This window comes from Moschus berezovskii, chromosome 4 (assembly GCF_049115385.1).
Source record: "Moschus berezovskii isolate FMDL1 chromosome 4, NW_MosBer_1.0, whole genome shotgun sequence".
Classification (NCBI taxonomy): domain Eukaryota; kingdom Metazoa; phylum Chordata; class Mammalia; order Artiodactyla; family Moschidae; genus Moschus; species Moschus berezovskii.
In genome coordinates this window covers 101,854,306-101,879,235 of record NC_142463.1, presented here as the reverse complement: position 1 = coordinate 101,879,235, position 24,930 = coordinate 101,854,306, and the positions used below count along the sequence as shown (strand labels likewise).

Sequence of the window (24,930 nt, the reverse complement as noted above, 5' to 3'; positions counted from 1 at the left end):
GTAGGCTGCAGCCCTTGGGGTCGCTAAGGGTCGGACACGACTGAGCGACTTCACTTTCAGTTTTCACTTTCACACATTGGAGAAGGAAATGGCAGCCCGCTCTGGTGTTCTTGCCTGGAGAATCCCAGGGACGGGGGAGCCTGGTGGGCTTCCCTCTATGGGGTCGCACAGAGTCGGACACGACTGAAGTGACTTAGCAGCAGCAGCAGCAGCCCTTCCCTAGAATCTTAGAAGCGCAAAGCTTGCATCCCCTTGAGGTCTTCAAGCAGGGAGGCGGAGCGCGTTTCTGGATGAAGACCGCAGGATGGAGAGTTGTTTGTTGTTGTTTAGTCGCTTAGTCGTGTCTTATTCTTTTGCGACCCCCTGGACTGTAGCCCGCCAGGCTCCGTTGTCCGTAGGATTTTTCAGGCAAGAATACTAGAGTGGTTGCCATTTTCTCTAGGGGACCTTCCGAACCCATGTCGCTTGCTTTTGCTGCTTTGGCAGCCGGTTGCTTTACTCCTGAGCCACCCGGGAAGCTCGTAGGAGTGTTTATCCATCTTAAATATGAATTTATGGTCTGATGCTTATGTGTTTGGTGTAAAGTTTATCTGTTTATAAAGCCAAAGTTTATTCGTGATTGTGCGTTTGCCTTTTTCTTTGCATGTGTTTTTGGGTATGATATGATGTGTAAGAGAAGGCTAGATCAAATGTGCACATTGATACTGGACTGTTGATAATTCACCTGGAGAAATATACACATGGACCAGTGCTGTTGTAGTAAAATTGAGAAGATAGGTAGGAGATTGAAGGTTTGCCTGGATGAATTAGAGTGAGTGAATGAAGAGGTAAATAGACAAATACGGAAGTTTGGTGGTGGGCATGAATAAGTGCGTAGTGTGGAGAAAGGAAGAAGTAGAAAATAAGTATACTCAAAGGAATAACCATTTAATATTGTAACTTGAAATTCCTATTTCTATTTGAATAAATTAATGTTCTGAGAAACTATTCTTTGTGAGTTGGTTAAAAATGTTTACTGAATTTTCATATATTTTTTGTATTTTTAAAAATTTTTTGTGTTTTTTTTTTTCTTCTGATTTTTTTCTTTTTAACAGAAGTAGTACGTATTTTCTGTAAAACATTTAGGGTAATATTCTATGCATAAAGAAAAACAGTAATATACATAATTCTATGACATACTATTATGTTTCCTGCCAGTCCTTGGCCTTTGCATGCAAGCATATGTTTGTATATATAATTTCTTTTTCTCTCTCTCTTTTCCAAGGTAGGGCCTGAACTGAGGGAGAAGTGCAAAAATGGGGCTTCAATTTTCTGAAACCGTAAATTTTTTCCTTGTTGTCAGTCTTCTTCAATATATTTAGTGCATACATGTGTGCTAAGTCACTTCAGTCATATCCAACTCTTTGCGACCCTGTGGATTGTAGCCCTCCAGGCTCCTCTGTTTGTGGGATTCTCCAGGCAAGAACACTGGAATGGGTTGCATCTTTAGTAGGTACAGGCTGATTTTTTCATTTTTGATTTTTATTTTGGAGATTAATTTATTTCGTTTGCAAATGTTTTCTTCCCATTTTGAGGGTTGTCGTTTCATCTCATTTATGGTTTTCTTTGCTGTATAAAAGCTTCTAAGTTTAATTAGGTCCCATTTGTTTATTTTTGTTCTTATTTTCATTACTGTAGAAGGTAGGTCAAAAAAGATCTTGCCGTGATTTATGTCAGAGTGTTCTTCCTATGTTTTCCTCTAAGAGTTTTACAGCATCTGGTCTTTAATCCATTTTATTTTTGTGTATGGTGTTAGGGAGTGTTCTAATTCATTCTGTTACATGTAGCTGTCCAGTTTTCCCAGCATCACTTATTGAAGGGACTGTCCTTTCTCCATTTTATTTACATGCTTCTTTTGTCATAGATTAGGTGACCATAGGAATGTGGGTTTGTCTCTGGGCTTTCTGTCCTGTTGCATTGATCTATATTTCTGTTCTTGTGTCAGTACCATACTGTCTTGATTACTGTTGCTTTGTAGTACAGTCTGAAGCCAGAGTCTGATTCCTCCAGCTCCATTTTGTTTTCTCAAGATTGCTTTGGCTATTTGGGGTCTTTTTTGTTTCCATCCAAAACTGTAAAATTTTTTTCTTTTAATTCTGTGGAAAATGCCATTGGTAATTTGATAGGTAATTTGGTAATATGACCAACCTAGATAGCATATTAAAAAGCAGACATTACTTTGCCAACCAAGGTCCATCTAGTCAAGGCTATGGTTTTTCCAGTGGTCATGTATGGATGTGAGAGTTGGACTGTGAAGAAAGCTAAGGGCCGAAGAATTGATGCTTTTGAACTGTGGTGCTGGAGAAGACTCTTGAGAGTCCCTTGGACTGCAAGGAGATCCAACCAGTCCATCCTAAAGGAGATCAGTTCCTTGGAAGGACTGATGGTAAAGCTGAAACTCCAATACTTTGGCCACCTCATGCGAAGAGTTGACTCACTGGAAAAGACTCTGATGCTGGGAGGGATTGGGGGCAGAAGTAGAAGGGGACGACAAAGAATGAGATGGCTGGATGGCATCACCAACTCGATGGACATGAGTTTGAGTGAACTCTGGGAGTTGGTGATGGACAGGGAATCCTGGCGTGCTATGATTCATGGGGTCGCAAAGAGTCGGACACGACTGAGCGACTGAACTGAACTGAATTTGATAGGGATCGCATTGAATCTGTAGGTTGCTTTGGGTAGTATTGATTCTTTCAAGAACATGGTATATCTCTCACCTGTTTGTGTCATCTTCTATTTCTTTCATCAGTTTCTTAATAGTTTTCTGAGTACAGGTCTTTTACCTCCTTAGGTCGGTTTATTCCTAGATATTTTGTTTTGTTGCAGTGGTAAATGGGATTTTTTTTTTTAATTTCTCTTTCCTTTATTTCGTCGTTAGTGTGTAGGAGTAACAGAAATTTCTGTGCATTAATTTTATATACTGCAGCTTTACCAGATTCATTGATTGGCTCTAGTGGTTTTCTGCTGGCATATTTAGGATTTTCTGTGTATAGTTTCATGTCATCTGCAGACAGTGACACTTTTGCTTCTTCTAATCCAGTTTGGATTCCTTTTATTTCTTTTTCTTATCAGATTGCAATGGCTAGGACTTTCAAAACTATGTTGAATAATAGTGGTGAGAGTGGACATCCTTGTCTTATTCCTAATCTCAGAGGAAATGCTTTTAGTTTTTCACCATTGAGAATGATGTTTGTGGTGGGTTTTTCATATATGACCTTTATTATGTTGAGGTAGAGTCCCTCTATGCCTAATTTCTGGAGGATTTTATCATAAATAGGTGTTGAATTTTGTCAGAAGCTTTTTCTGCATCAATTGAGGTGACCATATGGTTTTTATTCTTTAATTTGTTAACATGGTATATCATATTGATTTGCGTTTATTGAAGAATCCCTGCATCCCCGGGATAAAGCCCACTTGATCATGATGTATGATTCTTTTAATATTTTGTTGTATTCTGTTTGTTAGCATTTTGTTGAGGATTTTTGTGTTTGTGTTCATCAGGGATATGGTCTGTAATTTTCTTTTTTGTGATATCTTTGTCTGGTTTGGGTATTAGGTGATGGTGGCCTTGTAGATTGAGCTTGGGAGTGTTCCTTCCTCTGCAATTTTTTGGAAGAATTTGAGAAGGATGAGTGTTAGCTTGTCTCTAAATGTTTGATAGAATTCGCCTGTGAAGCCATTCTGGTCCTGGACTCTTGTTTGTTGTAAGATTTTTAATTACAGTTTCAATTTCATTACTGGTGATTGGTCTGTTTATGTTTTCTATTGGTTTAGTCTTGGTTCAGTCTTGGAAGATGGTACCTTTTTAAGAATTTGTCCATTTCTTCCATGTTGTCCATTTTATTGGCAAATAGTTGCTTTAAGTAGTCTCTTTTGATCCTTGGTATTTCTGTGGTGTCAGTTGTAATTTCTCCATTTTTCATTTCTAATTTTATTGATTTGAATTTTGTCCTTTTTTTTCTTGATGAGTCTGGCTAAAGGTTTATCAATAACCAGCTGTAGTTTCATTGATTTTTACTATTGTTTTATTTCTACTGGTTGGCCAAAAAGTTAATTCAAGTTTTTCCATAATATCTTATGGACAGACTCAAAGGAATTCTTTGGCCAACTCAGTATTCCATTTATTTCTGCTCTGATTTTTATGATTGCTTTAAGTATAAGGTTAGGTGGTTTTGAGTTTTTTCTTGTTTCTTGAGGTAGGATTGAATTGCTATAAACTTCCTTCTTAAAACTTCTTTTGCTTCATAGGTAGATTTTGGGTCATCTTATTTTCATTTGTTTCTATGTATTTTTAAATTTGCTCTTTGATTTCTTCAGTGATGTTTTGGTTATTTTGTATCATATTGTTTAGCCTCCTTGTGTCTGTGTGTGTGTGTTTTTTTAACATCCCCCCCCAGCCGCCTACCCATTACTGACTTCTAGTCTCATAATGTTGTGGTCAGAAAAGATACTTGATGTGATTTCATTTTTTTTAAAATTTACTGAGGCTTCATTTGTGACCCATGATGTTATCTATACTGGAGAATGTTCCATGTGCACTTGAGAAGAAAGTGTAATATGCTGCTTTCAGGTAGAATATCCTATTGTTGTTGTTGTTGCTAAGTCGACTGCTTCAGTCATTTCCGACTCTGTGCGACCCCATGGACTGCAGCCTACAGGCTCCTCTCCTATAAATAGCAATTAAATCTGCCTGATATATATTGGCATTTAAAGCTGTGTTTCCTTATTTTCTGTCTAGGTGATGTTTCCATTTGTGTAAGTTGGGTGTTAAAGTCCCCCACTATTATTGTGTTCCTGACAGTTTTCCTTTTTATAGCTGTTAGCATTTTCATTATGTATTGAGGTGTATAAATATTTATGTGTTATGTCTTCTTGGATTTATCCCTTGATCATTATGTAGTGACCTTCCTTGTCTCTTGTAAGTCTTTATTTTTAAGTCTGTTTTATCTAAGTATTGCTATTCCAGCTTTCTTTTGATTTCCATTTGCATGGCATGTCTTTTTTCCATCCCCTCACTTTCAGCCTGTATGTGTCTTTAGGTCTGAAGTAAGTCTCTAGTGTGCTGTGTGCTTAGCTGATCAGTCGTGTCCAACTCTTTGCAATCATGTGGACTGTAGCCTGCCAGGCTCCTCTATCCATGGAATTCTCCAGGCAGGAGTACTGGAATAAGTTGCCATTTCCTTCTCCAGGGGATCTTCCCAACCCAGAGATCGAACCCAGTTCTCCAGCATTGCAGGCAGATTCTTGACCATCTGAGCCACCAGGGATGAACCATACATTCAGGTCTTGTTTTTATATCCATTCAGCCAGTCTGTTTCTTTTGGTTGAAGCATTTAATCCATTTACATTTAAGGTAATTATCAATATACATGTTCCTATTACCATTTTCTTTATTATTCTGGATGTGTTTTTGTAGGTCTTTTTGTTCTCTTGTGTTTCCTGCCTAGAGAAGTTCCTTTAGCATTTGTTGTAAAGCTGATTTGGTAGCGCTGAATTCTCTTAGCTTTTGCTTGTCTGTAAAGCTTTTGATTTCTCCTTTGAATCTGAATGAGATCTTTGCTAGGTAGAGTAAAGTAGGTTTTTCCCTTTCATTATTTTAAATATATCCTGCCAGTCTCTTCTGGACTGCAGAATTTCTTCTGAAAAATCAGCTGATAACTTTGTGGAGATTTCCTTGTTTTTTTTTTTGTTTTGTTTTGTTTTTTTGCCTTTCTCTTGCATTAGTATTTTTTCTTTGAATTTAGTATTTGTTTGTTTGATTAATATGTGTCTTGCCGTGTTTCTCCTTGGGTTTATCCTGTACGGGACTCTGCTTCTTGAACTTGGTTGGCTATTTCTTTTCCCATGTTAGGGGATTTTTTTGGCTATAATCTCTTCAAATATTTTCTTAGACCCTTTCTCTTTCTCTCTTTTCTTCTGGGATCGCTGTCATTCAAACGTTGGTGAGTTTAATGTCTCTGAGACTCTCTTCATTTCTTTCCATTCTTTTTCTTTATTCTGCTCCTTTGCAGTTATTTCCACTATTCTACCTTTTAGCCCACTTATTCGTTCTCCTGTCTGTTATCCTGCTTTTGATTCCTTCTAGTGTATTTTTTATTTCATTTTTATTTATTTTAATTGGAGGACAATTACAATATTGTGATACATCAGCATGAGTTGGCTATAGGTACAATACAGACATGTCCCCCCAGTCCTGAACCCCCTCCCATCCCCCCTCCCCACTCCACCCCTCGAGGCTGTTCCAGAGCACTGGCTTTAGGTGCCCTGCTTCATGCATCCAACTTGCTCTGGTCATCTATTTTACATATGGTAATGTATATATTTCAGTGCCGTTCTCTCAAATCATCCTTCACTCTCCTTTTCCCACTGAGTCCAAAAGTCTGTTCTTTACTTCTGTGTCTCCTTTGCTGCCTTGTGTGTAGGATCGTCAGTGCCATCTTTCTAAATTACATATATATATATATGTATATATGCATTAGCATACAGTATTTGTCTTTCTCTTTCTGGCTTATTTCACTCTAATAGGCTCTAGGTTCATCCATCTCATTAGAACTGACTCAAATGCATTCTTTTTATAGCTGAGTAATATTCCATTGTGTATGTGTATCACAACTTTCTTATCCATTCATCTGCTGATAGATACCTAGATTGCTTCCATGTCCTAGCTATTGTAAATAGTGCTGCAATGAACATTGGGGTACATATGTCTCTTTCAATTCTGGTTTCCTCAGGGTATACGCCCAGCAGTGGGATTGCTGGGTTGTATGGCTGTTTTATTCCGAGTTTTTTAAGGAATCTCCACACTGTTTTGTATAGTGACTGTACTAGTTTGCATTCCCACCAACAGTGTAAGAGGTTTCCCTTTTCACCACACCCTCTCCAGCATTTAGTGTTTGTAGACTTTTTTGATGATGGCCATTCTGACCAGCTTGAGATGACATACCTCATTGTGGTTTTGATTTGCATTTCTCTAATAATGAGTGACGTTGAGCACCTTTTCATATGTTTATTAGCCATCTATATGACTTCTTTGGAGAAATGTCTGTTTAGGTCTTTTGTCCACCTTTTGACTCTGTTGTTTGTTTTTCAGGTATTGAGCTGCGTGAGCTGCTTGTATATTTTGGAGATTGTCACTTGTTTAGTTTGCTATTATTTTCTCGCATTCTGAGGGCTGTCTTTTCACCTTGCTTATAGTTTCCTTCGTTGTACAAAACCTTTAGGTCCCATTTGTTTATTTTTGTTTTTATTTCCATTACTCTGGGAGGTGGATCATAGAGGATCTTGCTGTGATTTATGGTGGAGAGTGTTCTGCCTGTGTTTTCCTCAAAGAGTTTTATAGTTTCTGGTCTTACATTTAGGTCTTTAATCCATTTTGCGTTTTATTTTTGTGTATAGTGTTAAAAAGTGTTCTAGTTTCATTCTTTTACATGCAGTTGATCAGTTTTCCCAGGATCATTTGTTGAAGAGGCTATCTTTTCTCCATTATATATTTTTGCCTCGTTTGTCAAAGGTAGGCTCTGCATAGGTGAATGGATTTAGCTCTGGACTTTCTAGTTTGTTCCATTGATCTATGTTTCTGTCTTTGTGCTAGTACCATACTGTTTTGATAGCTATAGCTTTGTAGTATAGTCTTAAGTGGGAAGGTTGATTCCTCCAGTTCCGTTCTTTCTCAAGACTGATTTAGCTGTTCAGGGTCTTTTGTGTTTCCATACAAATTGTGAAGTTCTTTGTTCTAGTTCTGTGAAAAATACCAGTGGTAGTTTTGATAGGGATTGCATTGAATCTATAGATTGCTTATAGAGTAGTACATTCATTTTCATTATATTGATCCTTCTAATCCAAGAATGTGGTTTATTTCTCTGTTTGTATCATCTTTGATTTCTTTCTTCACTGTTTTAGTTTTCTGTATAAGAGTCTTTTGTCTCTTTAGGTAAATTTATTCTTATATATTTTATTCATTTCAGTGCAGTGGTGAATGGGATTGTTTTCTTAATTTCTCTTTATGATTTTTCAATGTTAGAGTATAGGAATGCAAGGGATTTCTGTGTATTAACTTTATATCTTGTGACTTTACTATATTCATTGATTAGTTTTAGTAATTTTCCAGTGGCATCTTTAGGGTTTTCTATGTAGAGGATCATGTCATCTGCAGTGAGAGTCAATTCTTTTCCAGTGTGGATTCCTTTTATTTTCCTTCTCTGATAGCTGTGGCTAGGACTTCCAAAACTATGTTGAATAGTAGTAGTGAGAGTGGGCACCCTTGTCTTGTTCCTGCTTTTAGAGGAAATGCTTTCAATTTTTTTCCATTGAGGATAATGTTTGCTGTGTGTTTATCATATATGACTTTTATTATGTTGAGGTATGTTCCTTCCATGTCTACTTTCTGGAGAATTTTTATCATAAATGGGTGTTGAATTTTGTCAAAGGCTTTCTCTGCATCTACTGAAATAATCATATGGTTTTTATCTTTAAGTTTGTTGAGATGGCGTATCACATTGATTAATTTGCAAATATTGAAGAATCCATGCACTGGAATAAAGCCCACTTGATCATGCTATATGATCTTTTTAATATGTTGTTGGATTCTGTTTGCTAGAATTTTGTTGAGGATTTTTGCATCTATGTTCATCAGTGATATTGGCCTGTAGTCTTCTTTTTTTTGTGGCATCTTTGTCATGTTTTGGTATTAGGGTGATGGTGGCCTCATAGAATGAGTTTGGGAGTTTTCCTTCTTCTGCAATTTTCTGGAAGAGTTTGAGTAGAACAGATGTTAGCTCTTCTCTAAATTTTTGGTAGAAGTGAAGCCATCTGGTCCTGGGCTTTTGTTTGTTGGAAGATTTTTTTATTACAGTTTCGACTTTCATGCTTGTGATTGGTCTGTTCACATTTTCCGTTTCTTTCTGGTTCAGTTTTGGAAGATTATACTTTTCTAAGAATTTGTCCATTTCTTCCAAGTTGTCCATTTTATTGCCATATAGTTGCTGATAGTAGTCTCTTATGATCTTTTGTATTTATGTGTTGTCTATCTTAATTTCTCTATTTTTATTTCTAATCTCATTGATTTGAGTCTTTTTTTTTCTTGACAAGTCTGGCTAACAGTTTGTGTATTTTGTTTATCTTCTCAAAGAATCAGCTTTTAGTTTTATTGATCTTTGCTATAATCTTCATTTCCTTTTCCTTATTTCTATTCTGATTTTTATGATTTATTTCCGTCTACTAACTTTGGGTTTTTTGTTGTTGTTCTTCTTCTTTTTTTAGTTGTTTTAGGTTTAAGGTTCAGTTCAGTTGCTCAGTCGTGTCCAACTCTTTGCGACCCCATGAATCACAGCACGCCAGGCCTCCCTGTCCATCACCACCTCCCGGAGTTCACTCAAACTCACCTCCATCGAGTCAGTGATGCCATCCAGCCATCTCATTCTCTGTCTTCCCCTTCTCCTCCTGCCCCCAATCCCTCCCAGCATCAGAGTCTTTTCTAGTGAGTCAACTCTTCACATGAGGTGGCCAGTATTGTAAGTTTAGGTTGTTTGTTTTATGTTTCTCTTGTTTCTTGAGGTAGGCTTGTATTGCTATGAAGTCCCTCTTAGCACTGCTTTTACTAAATCCCATGGATTTTGCATTGTTGTATTTTCATTATCATTTGTTTCTGTGTATATTTTTATTTCCTTTTTGATTTCTTCAGTGATCTGTTGGTTGTTCAGAAGCATTTTGTTTAGCCTCCGTATGTTTGTGCTTTTTATACTTTTATTTTTTCCTGTAGTTGATATCTTAATTGTGATCTGAAAAGATGCTTGAAATGACCTCAATTTTTTAAAAATTTACCAAGGCTTAATTTGTGGCCCAGGATGTGATCTATTCTGGAGAATGTTCCACATGCACTTGAGAAAAAGGTGAAATTCATTGTTTTTGGGTGAAATGCCCTGTAGATATCAATTAGGACCACTGGTCCAATGTATCATTTAAAGCTTGTGTTTCCATGTTAACTTTCTGTCTGGATGATCTGTCCATTGGTGTGAGTGGGGTATTAAAGTCCCCCACTATTGATTGTGTCATTGTTGATTTCCCCTTTGATAGTTGTTAGCATTTGCCTTATGTATTGAGGTGCTCCTATGTTGGGTGCATATATATGTTTACAATTTTTATGTTCTTTTCTTGGATTGATCCCTTGATCATGATGTACTTCTTTATCAAAGTGTCCTTTGTCTCTTATAACTGTCTTTATTTTGGAGTCTATTTTATCTGATATGAGTATTGCTACTTCTGTTTTCTTTTGGTCTCCATTTGCATGAAATACTTTTCCTAGCCCCTGACTTTGAGTCTGTATGTGTCCCTAGGTTTGAGGTGGATCTTCTGTAGGCAGCGTATAAAGGGGTCTTGCTTTTGTATCCATTTGGCCAGTCTCTGACTTTTGGTGGGAGCATTTAACCCATTTTTGTTTAAGGTAATTATTTGATAAGTATTATCCTGTTACTATTTTGTTTGGGGTTTGTTTCTATAAACCTTTTTCTGTGTTCCCTGTCTAGATAAGATCCTCTAGCATTTGTTGAAGAGCTGGTTTGGTGGTGCTGAATTCTCTTAGCTTTTGCTTGTCTGAAAGCTTTTGATTTCTCCTTCGAATCTGAATGAGATCCTTGCTGGGTAGAATAATCTTGGTTGTAGGTTTTTCCCTTTCATCACTCTAAGTATATCCTGCCATTCCCTTCTGGCCTGCAGAATTTTTGTTGAAAGACTGTTATCCTTATGGGAGTCTCCTTGCATGTTGTTTACTGCTTTTCCCTTGCTGCTTTTATTATTTTTTCATTGTATTTAATTTTTGTTAGTTTGATGAATATGTATCTTGGCTTGTTCTCCTTGGGTTTATACTGTATGGGATTCTCTGGGCTTCTTGGACTTCGGTGGCTATTTCCATCCCCATTTTAGGTAACTTTTCAACTATTACCTCCTCAAATATTTTCCCATGCCCTTTCCTTTTGTCTTCTCCTGGGATGCTTATGATTCAAATGTTGGGATGCTTAACATTGTCCCAGAGGTGTCTGTGACTGTCCTCGTTTCTTTCTATCCTTTTTTCCACTCTGCTTCATTTATTTCCACCATTGTCTTCCAGATCACTTCCGCTTTCTTCTGCCTCAGGTACTCTACTGTTGGTTCACTCCAGAGTGTTTTTAATCTCAGTTATTTCATTGCTCATTGCTGGTCAACTATTTTTTACTTCTCCCAGATCCTTGCTAAACATTTCTTCCGTCTTCTCAATCCATGTGTCTAGTGTGCTTATCTGTGTCTCCATTTTGTTTTCAAGATTTTGGATCATCTTTACTGCCATTATTCTGAATTTTTTTTCAGATAGACTCTCCTCTTTGGTTTCGTTTGGTGGGTTTTTACATGTTCCTTCACCTGCTGGGTATTTCTCTGGCTTTTCTTTTTTTTTTTTTTTTGCTGTGTTTGGGGTCTCCTTTCTTCTGGCTGGAGGGTTGTAGTTCCTCTTAGTTGTGGAGTCTGTTCCCTGTGGGTAGGGTTGGACCAGTGGCTTGTGAAGATTTCCTGATTGGGTGAACTTATGTGTGTGTTCTGGTCGATGCAGCTGGATCTCATCTCTCTGGAGGGCAGTGCAGTGTCCATTAGGGAGTTTTGGGGTATCTGTGGATTTGCTGTGGCTTTGGGGAGCCTGTCTGTTGATGTTCAAGATTGTGTTCTGTTTTGCTGGAGGATTAGTTTGGGATGTCTTGCACTGGAGCTTGCTGGCTCTTGGGTGGAGCTTAGACTCAGTGAAGGTATGGAGGGTTTTGGGTGCACTCTCGTGTATTAATGTTCTCTGTTGTCAGGAGTTTTATGATGGTCAGAAGTTCTGGAGTTGAGCCTTCTGCCTCTGGGTTTCAGTCCTGACATCTTACAGTAACACCAAGACTTCTCCATCCACCTGCACAAAAGACAAAACCCGTAGGTTAATGATGAAACAACTCTCCACAGCCAGGAACACCCAAAGGGAGTCACAGAGTTGATATAGAGAAGAGAATAGGGAGGAAGGAGAAAGAGGTGACCAGGAGGAGAAAAAGGGAGTCAAAAGGGAAGAGCAATCAAGTCAATAATCAAATCCGTAAGTGAAAATGGGTACTAAAAGTTAGGCTCTTAAAGATACAAAATTAATAACAAAAGATATAAAAGCAAAAATTAAGAAGCTGGAATAAAACTTAGACTCTCAAAAGCACAGTGTAAAATTACGGAATTTATTTCAAAAATAAGAAATTTTTTTTTCTTCCCCTCTTATTTTTCTTTTTTCCCTCATACTGTCCTAATACAGTTCTTTATTACTCCTTTAGCTTTTTTTATACCTTACTTTCACCTTTCTTTAAAAAAAAAAAATCTTATTTTTGAAATAAATTCTGTATTTTTACACTGTGCTTTTGAGAGTCTTAATTTTTATTCCAGGTTCTTAATTACTGACTTAAATAAGCAAATAAAGATGTGTTTGGATTGCATTTTTCTTTTATTTTGGAATATGCAGAAAGCTGACAGTTGGCCTCCTGGTTTTTTCCTTCTGGTAATTTATGTCATTTTCCTCTGACTGCTTTTAAGATACTCTCTTTTAAGTTTTTAGAAACCTAATTATGATGTGTCTTGGTATATATTTCTTTGGGTTTATTTTTTAATTCTATTTGAAGTTCATTCAGCTTTTTGAATCTGTGGATATTTTGCCAAATTGTGGAAATTTTTCAGCCATTCTTTCTGTGAGTACTTTTTTAGCCCTGTCCTGTTTCGCATCTCTTTCTGGGATGCCAATGAATGAATGTAGATCTTTTGTTAGAGACTTGCAGTTCCTTGAAGCTCTGTTTTCAGTCTGCTTTCTCTCGGTTCAGATTGAATAATTTCTGTGGTTCTGCCTTCCAGTTCACCGATTCTTTGCTCTTTTCTATTCTGTTATCAAGTCCATCTTCTGAGTTTTTTACTTCGATTATTGTATTTGTTAGTATATTATTTTGCTTTGTACTTTCTATTTCTTTACTGATGCTTTCTATTTTTTTTTTCAGTTATTTTAATAAGCACGTTCATAGTTGCTTATTGAGGCACTTTTATCATTGCTGGTTTAAAATAAGTGTAACACCTGTGTCATCTAGATGTTGACGTCTGTGGATTGTCTTTTTTCATTCAGTTTGAAATCTTCCTGGTTCTTGGTACAATGAATGTTTATTAAAACTGGACTTTTTTTTTTTTTTTTTTTTTTAGCTGCACAGGGTCTTATGGCACATGGGCTTCCCTAGTTGCAGTGTGCAGATTAAGTTTCAGTATGTGGAATATTAGTTTCCTCATCAGGGATTGAACCTGGGCTCCCTGCATTGGGAGCGTGAAGTCTTATCCCCTGAACCACCAGGGAAGTTCTTACTTTACATATTGAGACTCAAGGTCTCATTTAAACCTTTTGTTCAGTTGTCTCTGCTGCTCTAGCAGGGAAAGGTGGTTGCTGCCTTGTTGCCACCAGGTGGAAATAGAAATCGGACTCTCACCTCTGAACTTTTCTTAATACCTAGGGATAGGGAAGGGGTTTGTCCTTACTTCTGGGTGAGAATGAGAGTACTGGCTCCTAATCTGGTCCCCATGGACACTGTGCTAGGGGTGGTCTCATTAACCCTCAGTTCAGTTCAGTTCAGTCGCTCAGTCGTGTCCGACTCTCCGCGACCCCATGAATCACAGCACGCCAGGCCTCCCTGTCCATCACCAACTCCCGGAGTTCACTCAAACCCATGTCCACAGAGTCGGTAATGCCATCCAGCCATCTCATTCTCCGTCGTCCCCTTCTCCTCCCGCCCCCAACCCTTCCCAGCATCAGAGTCTTTTCCAGTGAGTCAACCCGTCGCATGAGGTGGCCAAAGTATTGCAGTTTCAGCTTTAGCATCAGTCCCTCCGCAGTGATAAAAATCCTGAGTCTCCACTAGGTCTCCTTTAACACTGTTTGTAGGGCCAATTAGGGAGGGGGCTCGTATGATCTAGTAGGAATCTAAGTTCAGGCTCCCTATGTGGTCTCCACTGACACTGCAGGGGAGGGAAAAGTGAAGTGGGACGACTTCATTATATTGGTGAATGGGATGAAGATCCTGACTGCCTGCTTACCTGTCTCTGGTACCTTCCTGCTAGGGGTGATGGGAACTTCATTGAATCTCTTGAGGGTGGAGGTCTAGGCTCCCATTTGGCCTTTGCTGATGTGGGTGGGGCCACAGACTTTTCCCTTAAGTGTTTGGCTTAACTAGAGTGGTTATTGTCTGAAAGTTTAAGTTCTGTCTCTTTAGGCTGTCTTTTTTCTTTGCCTATGGAAACAGGCTTTTGTTAAACTTTTCTTTACTGTGTACATTGGCATTTCTGGGTGATTAATTTCTTCACCTCTAAGTCTGGGCTATATGAGGCAAAAAGAAACCCAGGGAATTCATAACTGTTGTTTGCTGGCTCCCAAGGTTACTAACCAGTCTGCCTTCTTTGGCCCCACCTTTTCAGAGTCATCTTGTTATGTTCATTTTCTTTGTAATATTCAGAATTTTTAGTTGTATTATCAAGAGGAATGATGAAAAGAACATCTTTATCTTCCCAAAAGCAGAAGTCTCCAAGGTTCACATTTTAATCTTCTTTAAATTTTCTGGGTTTTCCCACATACAATGTGGGGATGATACCTAGCATGGGATTGTTACTAGCTTTAAATTGGGTAAATTAATGTATTGTTTACTGCTCTTTCTGGTATTTAGTAACTGCTTAATATCAAAAACAGTAATCCTTTATCTGCCTTACTTGCCATCAGTATCTTTTTTTCATTTGCCATTTGCCTTCTAAAAAACATTTTATTTTTGTTTGGCCGGGTCTTTGTTGCTGCATGCGGGTATTCTCTAGAATAGTTGCAGTACACTCTAGTCGTCGTGCACAGCTTCTTACTGCACTGCCTTCTCTTTTGCAGAGCAGCAGCTCTAGGGTGTGTGGGCTTCAGTAGTTGGCAGCACCCGAGTGCTCTCTAGAGTGCAGGCTCAGTAATTGTGGCACAGGAGTTTAGTTGCTTTGCACCATGTGGAATCTCCCCAGACCAGGGATTGAACCCATGTCCCTGGTATTGGCAGGTGGATTCTTAACCACTGGACCACCAGGGAGGTCTGCCTTTTATTTTTATGGAGGTTTTTTTTTAATGTACTAAATTATTGTTTCTTTTCTAAATAAAAATTACATATATAAAGGAAATATCTTTAGATAAAAATTATAATTATATACCTACATAAAAAATAACTTGTTGATCTTTTAAATGTTTTATTGCCCAGTTTCTTCTTAAAGGTGATGAGTTCAAACCCGAGTTTTACTTTTGTTAATAGTTTTTCTATAAAGTACGTTTGGGGTTTCCCCTCCTTCGGAAGAAATGGCTAGTCTCTGAAACTGGATTTCCCCCCACCCCGACCCCAGAGAAAGAGAGGCAGCAGGAGCTCTGTGGATTTCAGACATCTATTTTCTGCTGTCCTTGTGCATTGGTAAACACCTCCTGTGCAACACTGTTTCCATTCTTTAACAGCACTGCTTCTTGATTCAAACTTGATTTAATCTAGTCCTGTCTTGATTTTTTTTTTCCTTTAGCATCCTGCTGCTGCTGCTGCTGCTGCTAAGTCACTTAAGTTGTGTCCGACTCTGTGTGACCCCATAGACGGCAGCCCATCAGGCTCCCCCGTCCCTGCGATTCTCCAGGCAAGAACACTGGAGTGGGTTGCCATTTCCTTCTCCAATGTGTGAAAGTGAAAAGGGAAAGTGAAGTCGCTCAGTCATGTCTGACTCGTAGCAACCCCATGGACTGCAGCGTACCAGGCTCCTCCATCCATGGGATTTTCTAGGCAAGAGTACTGGAGTGGCTTGCTATGGCAGATTTAAATGGTTGCAGTTAAGCAAGCTTGGAGAAGGCAATGGCAAGCCACTCCAGTACTATTGCCTAGAAAATCCCATGGATGGTGGAGCCTGGTAGGCTGTAGTCCATGGGGTCGCTAAGGGTCGGACACGACTGAGCGACTTCACTTTCACTTTTTACTTTCACACATTGGAGAAGGAAATGGCAACCCACTCCAATGTTCTTGCCTGGAGAATCCCAGGGACGGGGGAGCCTGGTGGGCTGCCGTCTATGGGGTCACACAGAGTCGGACACGACTGAAGTGACTTAGCAGCAGCAGCAGCAGCAGCAGTTAAGCAGACACATGTGTCACCCATGTGTTGTTGTTTGCTGTTACGTTGCATCAGTAAAACCTCATTTCCTAGAATGGACACTAGCATGAGACTCAGGCAGTGAGGAGGCCAGATCCCAGATTGATTTTCTCATTTGTCAAGTGGAACCTGTAACACTGACAAACTGTTTTAGGGCTTTGACTATAGTGGTGGCAAAGTTTGTTCAAAGTTAGTTTGGAAGTCAGCAAATATTTGCATATCTGTAACTTCTCAGCAAAAGATACGGCCAGTAAGGCTTCGGTTCAGTTCACTCGCGGGGTATGGGTAATTAGGCTGTGTTCTTTGGTTGAAGGTCTTGAACATAGCCTGTGTGTGTGCTGAAATGTCTGCTCTTCTGACTTGCTGTTTTGTTGTTTTTTTTTTTAATTTCTAGGGATCCATCTACGCCCTTATCAGCTGCAGGGAGTCAACTGGCTAGCCCAGTGCTTCCACTGTCAGAATGGCTGCATCCTGGGGGATGAGATGGGCTTGGGTAAGACCTGCCAGGTATGTTCCTGTGGAGCAAGTACTGTTTACCTCTACTGAAATACCTCCTTACAACTCATTCTTGTTTTTAGCTGCCAACTATTAGTATGTATTTTTTTACTAGGAGGTATACAGGTATTTTTATACCTGAGCCTTTGTTACAAGATCATGACCTTGGACTTGGCTTTCTCATTATGGCGGTGGTTTGGAACCGTCACTACCTTTGTTTTAATCTAACCCTTGACATATAGAATTACAATTAATGGGCAGGATTTTCTATATAAAGCAAATATACCCGTCCCAGGGATCAAATTGGCTCTTCCCTCTTTAGTAATACTTTACTAGTTAACTGGATCACTTTTAATATTAGTCTTCCTCAGTGGATGGTGAGGCTACTTCCCATTTCTCTGCCATGCTAGAGAATTACACAGGAGGTACTCTGTTTTCTAAAATGACCTGGCCTTCCAGTGGTAGGAATCAGACCTACCTCCTTGGGTAGAATCAGACGTGACTTCCTGGGGCATGGATTACCAGGTTTTGTCTTGAGATTGATCCTGCCAGTAGGATAATCACCAGTACAGCTCATGTTGTACTGAGGAGGTCAGTGGTCGTCTTGGATTGATGGAAAGTCCAGACACAGATACCCCTTGAGTTCATCACACAAGGTTTATTCCTCTGTAGTATACCAAAGAAAGTCAGTGCAGTCAGGATATACAGCAGAGGCAATTGAGCAGAAACCATGGAAGTATAAGTTTCTTGATTCCAAAGGTTTCATCATTGAATCCACAGAGTGAGTGAAGTTCCCATTAGTCCTTTTAGAAGGACTAACTTATGTGTTTTTCCTGAAGCTTGCAAAAATTTTATAAAGTTACAAAATTTAGGTGTGTTATTACATCAGTAACAGTTGTTTTAAGAGTTTGAATAAAGCTGTTAAGTTGACAATGATACAGCCTTTAACAAAATACTGTATGGATTAAGAAAAAAAGAAGGCTTTCTTACCCTTCTTCCCCTTTACTTCTTTGGCACATTTAAGCACAAATCATATTTCAGTCAAATATATTTAATATTAAAGCCCTTCCTCTCACTTTTTTCCTGGGAGAACATAGCTTACTTGGTTTGCTTACTTTTTTGACATCAAGTTAGCAACTGACTCAGTGCAGGTTAAAATTGTTTTTTTAAATATTAATATTCTTAATGAACATTGCCATTTCTAAAATATATTCTTGCTGTGTTTGTCATTTCTTAACCTTAAATATCATCACTAATTATGTCTAACACAAAAATGCATGTTTGGACACCCTTTCCCAAGATGTGTTCCACTGAACACTAATCCCCAGAATTGCTTCACTAAAGAAGATTTTGGCAAATGCTTTTGTAAAACAAGTTCCTGCCTTTTCAGGTATGTTTCAAGAAACATGTAATATTACTGCTGTGTACCACTGTGGTTTATACTTGAGCTGAGCTTCAGCGTCCCTCTAAAACCAGTTTATTACTGCCACTGAATTTGTGGGCGTGGAGACCTAATGCATAAAACGCCTGGCCTTATTGATTGGGCAGTAGGCACAGTGCCTTGGGCAAAATATCTCAGTAGGCTGACCCTGTCCTTAGCTCTCTTCCATTCATTGGCCATATATTGCCCTCTGGCTGTCAGCTGTTCTCACGGGCCTGCCATGTCTGCACAGATTCCAGAATTGCAGCACATTCTCACTTCTGCCTCAGTCAGCATTCTTATTCCTGTAGTGCTAGGTGTTAGGAAAGTAATTTGAATAACTGCCTGGTATGTTTTCTGGAAATAGAGCGGTTCTTAATTTGAGCCACTTGTTGTTACTTTTCCTTGCCTCCTTCTCTTCTCCTCCATCCAACCACTTCCATGTATTACAACCCCATAAGCTATTGCTTATTTTATTAGTTAGCTATCACCTGTCACTTTTGCCTAGTCGTACCTCTATATAATTATAGACTTGATTAAAAGTCTAGATAACCTAATAAAAAGCATGCGTGTTAATTTTTTTAATTTTCAAAATTTTTTATTAGAAAACTGAAATTTACAATGTGTTTATATCACTCACTGAGTGCATGGCATTTAAAAACAACATCACTACAGAAAGATAACAAAAATATAAAGTCTTAAAACCTACGGGATATGGAAAACATTATCCACTGAGGCCTTAAATGTAGTAGACTTTACATAATAAGGAAAAGCAATGAGTATACAAGTATACAGCCAGTTTAAGAAATTAGCAAAATAAACAGAATAATCATAAAAAAAAAGAAAGCAACTATTACATACCAGGTATTAATGCAGTAAAAATAAAGATAAAATTGAGAGGCTCAACAGAGTCAAAGCTGCCTTAAAAAGCTTCTCTAAAAAGGGAAACACCAGGTAACAATAATCAACAAGAAAAATCTTGCAAATAAACAGTACTCAAAATGGGAATTACTCATAGAAGCATTAAGAATATAAAAAATAGAAACAATTTTATGCCTATATATTCGAAGATTAGTTGTCTCATATACAGGGTTATCGTTACCGTCTTTCTAAATTTCATATATATGCATTAGAATACTGTGTTGGTGTTTTTCTTTCTGGCTTATTTCACTCTGTATAATAGGCTCCAGTTTCATTCAGTGTTAATAATGGAAGATTTTTAGTAGAAATCAACGTTTATTAATTTGATGGTGGTTAGTTGCAGCTCCTGGAGAAGGAAATGGCAACCCACTCCAGTGTTCTTGCCTGGAGAATTCCAGGGATGGGGGAGCCTGGTGGGCTTCCGTCTGTGGGGTCACACAGAGTTGGACACGACTGAAGTGACTTAGCAGCAGCAGCAGCAGCAACCGCCCCCGTTAAGTCTGACCTCACATAGTAAACATCAAGCTGGAGCAATTCTGCTCAGAGTCTAGTTTGACCATGTTGAAAGCGAATGTTGCTCAGTTGGGTCAAACTCTTTGCGACCCCATGGACTATACAGTCCATGGAATTCTCCAGGCCAGAATACTGGAGTGGGTAGCCTTTCCCTTCTCCAGGTGATCTTTCCAACCCAGGAATCAAACCCACGTCTCCCGCATTGCAGGTGGATTCTTTTCCAGCTGAGCCACAAGGGAATTTTTCTTGGCCTTCCCAAGAATACTGGAGTGGGTAGCCTACCTCTTCTCCAGCAGATCTGCCTGACCCAGGAATCGAACCAGGGTCTCCTGCATTGCAGGTGGATTCAGTACCAACTGAGCTATCAAGGAAGCCCCTGACCATGTTGGCGATGCCTTAATCTAGACATACCTCATCAATCTTGGAGTTATTCAGGATACAGTATGACCTCTGAGCATGGTTCCCCAAGGTAGCTATTTATCATCCTCAGATGTCTCAGGCGATAATCCTGGTTCTAGTATATTCCTGAACTGAGAGCTATGGAACAGAGATAGGTATCCCAGTGTTTCTGGGAGGCAGGCCAATGGACTCTTATATTCAGGTACAGAGCCCTCCACGTAGTCTCCTGTGCAGTATCCATTTAATCATGGCAAGTTTTTAAAGAAACTTCTCTAGTCAAAAATGTGTATAGCCAGGTCCTAAAATAGGCTATTAGGCTTTACAGAGATTTTCAATTTAGACCCTGACCTGAGTTTATGAGGCATTATTTACTGTTGTTTTCCTCACTGGAATGTGTGCCCCAGGAGAACTCTAGGAGTTTTATTTTGTTAACTGTTCTACACCAGAGTTCAGAATAGAGCCTGGTGAATAGAGGGTACTCCATTAGTGCATGGGCTTCCCAGGTGGTGCTAGTGGTAATGCAGTGCTTAGTCACTCAGTTGTGTTTGACTCTTTGTGAGCCCATGGACTGTAGCCCACCAGGCCTCCTCTGTCCATGGAATTCTCCAGGCAAGAATACTGGAGTGGGTTGCCATGCCCTTCTCAGGCTAGTGGTAAAGAACCTGCCTACCAGTGCAGGTAGACATAAAGAGATGTGGATTTGATCCCTGGGTTGGGAAGATTCCTTGGAGGAGGGCACAGAAACTCACTCCAGTATTCTTGCCAGGAGAATCCCATGGACAGAGGAGCCTGGCAGACTACAGTCCATGGGGTTGCTGAGTTGGATAGACCGAAGCAGCTTAGTGTGCAAGCATGCATACATAAATCCATGTGGGGGGAAGTTGGGAAGGAAGGAAAACATCCTCCTTTAGGAGACCTGGCCAACAGCAGAGGCTAGCATGTGGTTGGTCGTCTTCACAATCATATCTTGATTCTTCTTGAAGTTGAAGTCGCTTAGTCATGTCCGACTCTTTGTGACCCCATGGACGTAGCCTACCAGACTCCTTGGTCCATGGGATTATCCAGGCAAGAATACTGGAGTGGGGTGCCATTGCCTTTGTTTTTAGAGCATTCCTAACTTTGTGCCTCATTTGCATTGTTTTCAATGATTTCTGTTGTCTCTTCTTGATGCTTTCCTTTGTATGAAAGGTTCGGTTACATAAATTTTGAGCACTATTGCTTGTTGACTGTTGATGTAATTGAGTACCATAAATGTCCTCAGCAGTTATATCAAGGCTTACCTGATTTCACTCTAGGAATGGATGACTCTCCTAATGTGTGGAAGATTGTACATTATTTGTTTGTAAAGCCAGTCTTGTTTAATAGTTTGTGTTTGTACTTTATTCTTTTTGATGCAATTATAAGTGTTCTCTGCAAGGCTGTGGGAACTTTATAATTATTTCTCATGCAGAAAGGTGATCAAAACTGCCTTCTTTTTCTGTATTCCAGACTATTGCACTCTTCATTTATTTGGCAGGAAGATTAAATGATGAAGGACCATTTCTGATTCTTTGTCCCTTGTCTGTTTTGAGCAACTGGAAAGAAGAGATGGAAAGGTAACAGAGTAGATGTAATTGAAATTTTTTTTAACTTTTTTTTCTGGGTACTATGTGAAATATGATAAAACAACATATTGTCCTCAGCAGTGAGTTTATTTTTTCTGGAAAACTCTGAACTGAGGCAGTGTAGATAAAGAATGAGGATCAGATGAGGGAGGGTCCAATGGATGTTTCTGTTGCCTTTTGGCAATTTGAGGGTCAGTACTCATTTTTAGTAAAGTTTGCTGAACTGAGGAAGAAACCATCCTTCTCGTAGTGATAAAGTGACATTTCATAGGAAGTGATGAATGTGGGAAAATATTTTTCTTTTAAGAATTAACACAAGGTCCTTTTAGATGTTCATCTGACCCTTCTCCCTCTTGACATGGGGATTTAGTCACCCTTTAGGTTTACCCATTACTCTAGTTGAGGTTTCAGGGTCTCAGGACTCATTCTGGCTGCAGAGCATCCTGGGGTCTGTACATCTGCAGCCCTTCCATGAAATGTCATTTTCCAGACATGCACCCCTTGTCCATGGCTCTGTGTTTGTGTTCATCTACCTCTTTTCTTGAATTCAGATTTGCTCCAGGTCTTTCCTGTGTAACATATGCAGGTGACAAGGACAAGAGAGCCTGCCTCCAGCAAGACCTGAAGCAGGAGTCACGTTTTCATGTGCTGCTAACTACATATGAGGTATCTGTTTGTTTTTCTACAGCCAGAACTCTTAACCTGGGACCTTAGAAGTTGTAGAATCCTCTGGGATTATATTTAGTTTTTTTGAGAGCTCATGTTATTCTTGGAGGAAAGTCTGTTTTCATTTGATTCTCACAGAGGTCCTGTGAGCAAAGGGAGTAAAAACTACTGTTAGTTCGATATCTCTCCCTCTTGCTTGGTGGATCAAGGGGGAGGGCTTCCCAGGGAGGCAGCACTTGAGCTGTCTCTTGGCCGATGAGTAGAAAAAGGTAGGATGGGCTGAGGCATCATCTGTTACTAGAGGATGGGAAAGAAAGATGAAGATACTTAGTTCCTGTCGCTGATCTCCTTCGTCAAGCTAAGAGTGTCCAGACTCCTGTAAGCAAGACCTTCCACGCGTTCATGCCTCCCTTTGTCTGTAAGATGCTGCCACCCAGAGGTTATGCTTGGAACTCCTTTAAATAGTGAATGAGAGAGCTGAATACGATAGTTTTAGGAGAGTTAATAAAAGACTAGCTTATTAATGTCAGAAATATATCAATATCAGCCTTTACAATGTGTCTTCCTTAATTTTTCAGATTTGCTTGAAAGATGCATCTTTTCTAAAGTCGTGAGTATGTTGCATTACTTCAGAAATTGTCCTGAATGTGTCATGAGAGTTATGTCTTTCCTTCACATTTTTTCCCCTGGTTTGTTATCCGTGAGTCTTACCAGGTGTATGGTATGGCAGGAGTCTTACAGTCCAAGCCCATACTCCTTAGCTGTGTATGCGTAGATTCCCTAACTTAACCTTTGTGAACCTCAGCTTCTTTATCTGTAAAATGAGGACCGCTGCTGTCAGGATTAAATGAGATAAGCTGTATGTGGTGGGTGGTTAGTAGATACCAGATTCTTTACATCACAACTTGTATAGATGCCTGTCAGGACTGCTGAATGGAAATTCTACTACAACATAGGAGGGGAATTATTTGAGCTTTTTTCTGGAAATATCCTAAAACCATCAGTGCTATAAAGTTAGCTTTTTATTTTTTAAATAATTTTATTTATTTATTTTGGCTGTGCTAGGTCTTCGTTGCTGCACAGGCGTTTTCTTTTCTCTAGTTGCAACAAGTGGAAGCTACCCTCTAGTTGTGGTGCACAGACTTCTCACTGTGGTGGCCTCTCTTGTTGCAGAGCACAGGCTCAAGAGCTGTGGTGCACGTTCTTAGTTGCTCTGCAGCATGTGGGGCCTTCCTGGCCAGGGATCAAATCTGTGTCTCCTTCATTGGCAGGTGGATTCTTTACCACTGAGCCACCAGGGAAGCCCTAAAATTAGCTTTTTACAAAGGGATTTTTAAGTAAATTTCTTTCCAATTATTGGCTTAAAAGGCCTCAAATCACTCATAAAGTACAGGAAACTTAGGTCTAACTCCTGATACTACCTGGCACTTACAGTGGTAAGGATGCGGTGTTGCAGTTTGTGGTTAAGCCAACAGTTACCTTATAAATTAAACAAGAGCTCAGTTTTGGGTGAATAAGAAGATACATTGACAGTTTCATTCTCATAGCATGTGTACTTATGGTTAGGTGGGGTTTGTTTCTTTAATATTCAGAACCTTTACAGAGTGCTTTATCAATATTATAAATGTTATTTCATACCCAGGCTCTTCTGAGTTGGATTTTTATTTTCATCTTATTTTGAAACACTAAAGACTGGGTCACAGATTTCATGACTTCCATGTAGCGTTTTGTTTCATTCACGTTTCATTTAAGTAAGCATATTACTTTACTTTTCTTAAGAAAAGGATGCTTTCCCTCTCACTTCTTTTTTATTGTCAATATCCAACTTAATATGTATTAAAGATCTCTCCTCTGGAAAGACATTGTTCTGGGAATTACCAGCAATACCAGGAAAGTAAACCATATGGTAAACCCTAAGCGAACATAAACTCCAGTAGAGTTAATAAGAAGTATACAGATATCCATAATATTAGGCAATATATGGAAAGTCTCAAAAGGCAAGAAGATTAGGACATAGATGTTATTGGGTACTTTCCGTTAATTATCCTATTGAATCAGCATGGAAATCATAATAAGTAGGTATCGTCATCCATTTTATAGATGAGACTGGTAAGAGATTAGGTGTGACCCATCCCAGGGCACATTGCTGGTAAATGGCAAAGCAGACCTCCAAACCCACTTTGCTGTAGAGCTTTTTTATTTTTATTTTTTTGGTTAAAATACTTTAAACTGTTATTTTATTTTTATTTATTTTTTTTTCCTTTTTTTATTTATTTTTTATTGGAGGCTAATTATTAAAAATATGGAACGCTTCACAAATTTGCGTGTCATCCTTGCGCAGGGGCCATGCTAATCTTCTCTGTATCGTTCCAATTTTAGTATATGTGCTGGCTAAGCGAGCACTGTAGAGCTTTTTTAAAAGAACTTTCCAAAGTATGTAAGTGCACTGGAGTTTCACGTTTTCAGTAGAAGTATAATCTTTCTATATTAGATTATGATCTTAAATCCATTCCAGGTGAACTTAAGAAACTAAGTAGTAAAGGGACATTTATAATGTTTTCTCAGTTGTGTTCCTTTGATGTATCTGGCAAGGTTATACTGCGTGTGACTGTACTGCATACTGAGAACAGCCTCAAAGTCTAATGCAGTCTCAGCCCTAAAGAGGCTTATTAG

General features: G+C 39.1%; 1 protein-coding gene and 1 non-coding gene across 3 annotated transcripts in view; one reads left to right on the top strand and one right to left on the bottom strand.

Moving 5' to 3' along the window:
* CHD1L (chromodomain helicase DNA binding protein 1 like) overlaps nucleotides 1-24,930 on the top strand; it is a 73,070-nt gene that overhangs the window by 1,257 nt on the left and 46,883 nt on the right. For both annotated transcript variants that reach the window (XM_088835671.1, XM_055401810.2), the window contains exons 2-5: nucleotides 16,634-16,746; nucleotides 21,476-21,582; nucleotides 22,143-22,257; nucleotides 22,836-22,867. In XM_088835671.1, coding sequence (XP_088691797.1) covers nucleotides 16,634-16,746; nucleotides 21,476-21,582; nucleotides 22,143-22,257; nucleotides 22,836-22,867 — 367 coding nt within the window. The remainder of the gene's footprint in view (nucleotides 1-16,633; nucleotides 16,747-21,475; nucleotides 21,583-22,142; nucleotides 22,258-22,835; nucleotides 22,868-24,930) is intronic.
* LOC129541927 (U6 spliceosomal RNA) lies at nucleotides 24,554-24,660 on the bottom strand. The gene has a single exon (XR_008682965.1). It is a non-coding gene; the product is annotated as a U6 spliceosomal RNA (small nuclear RNA).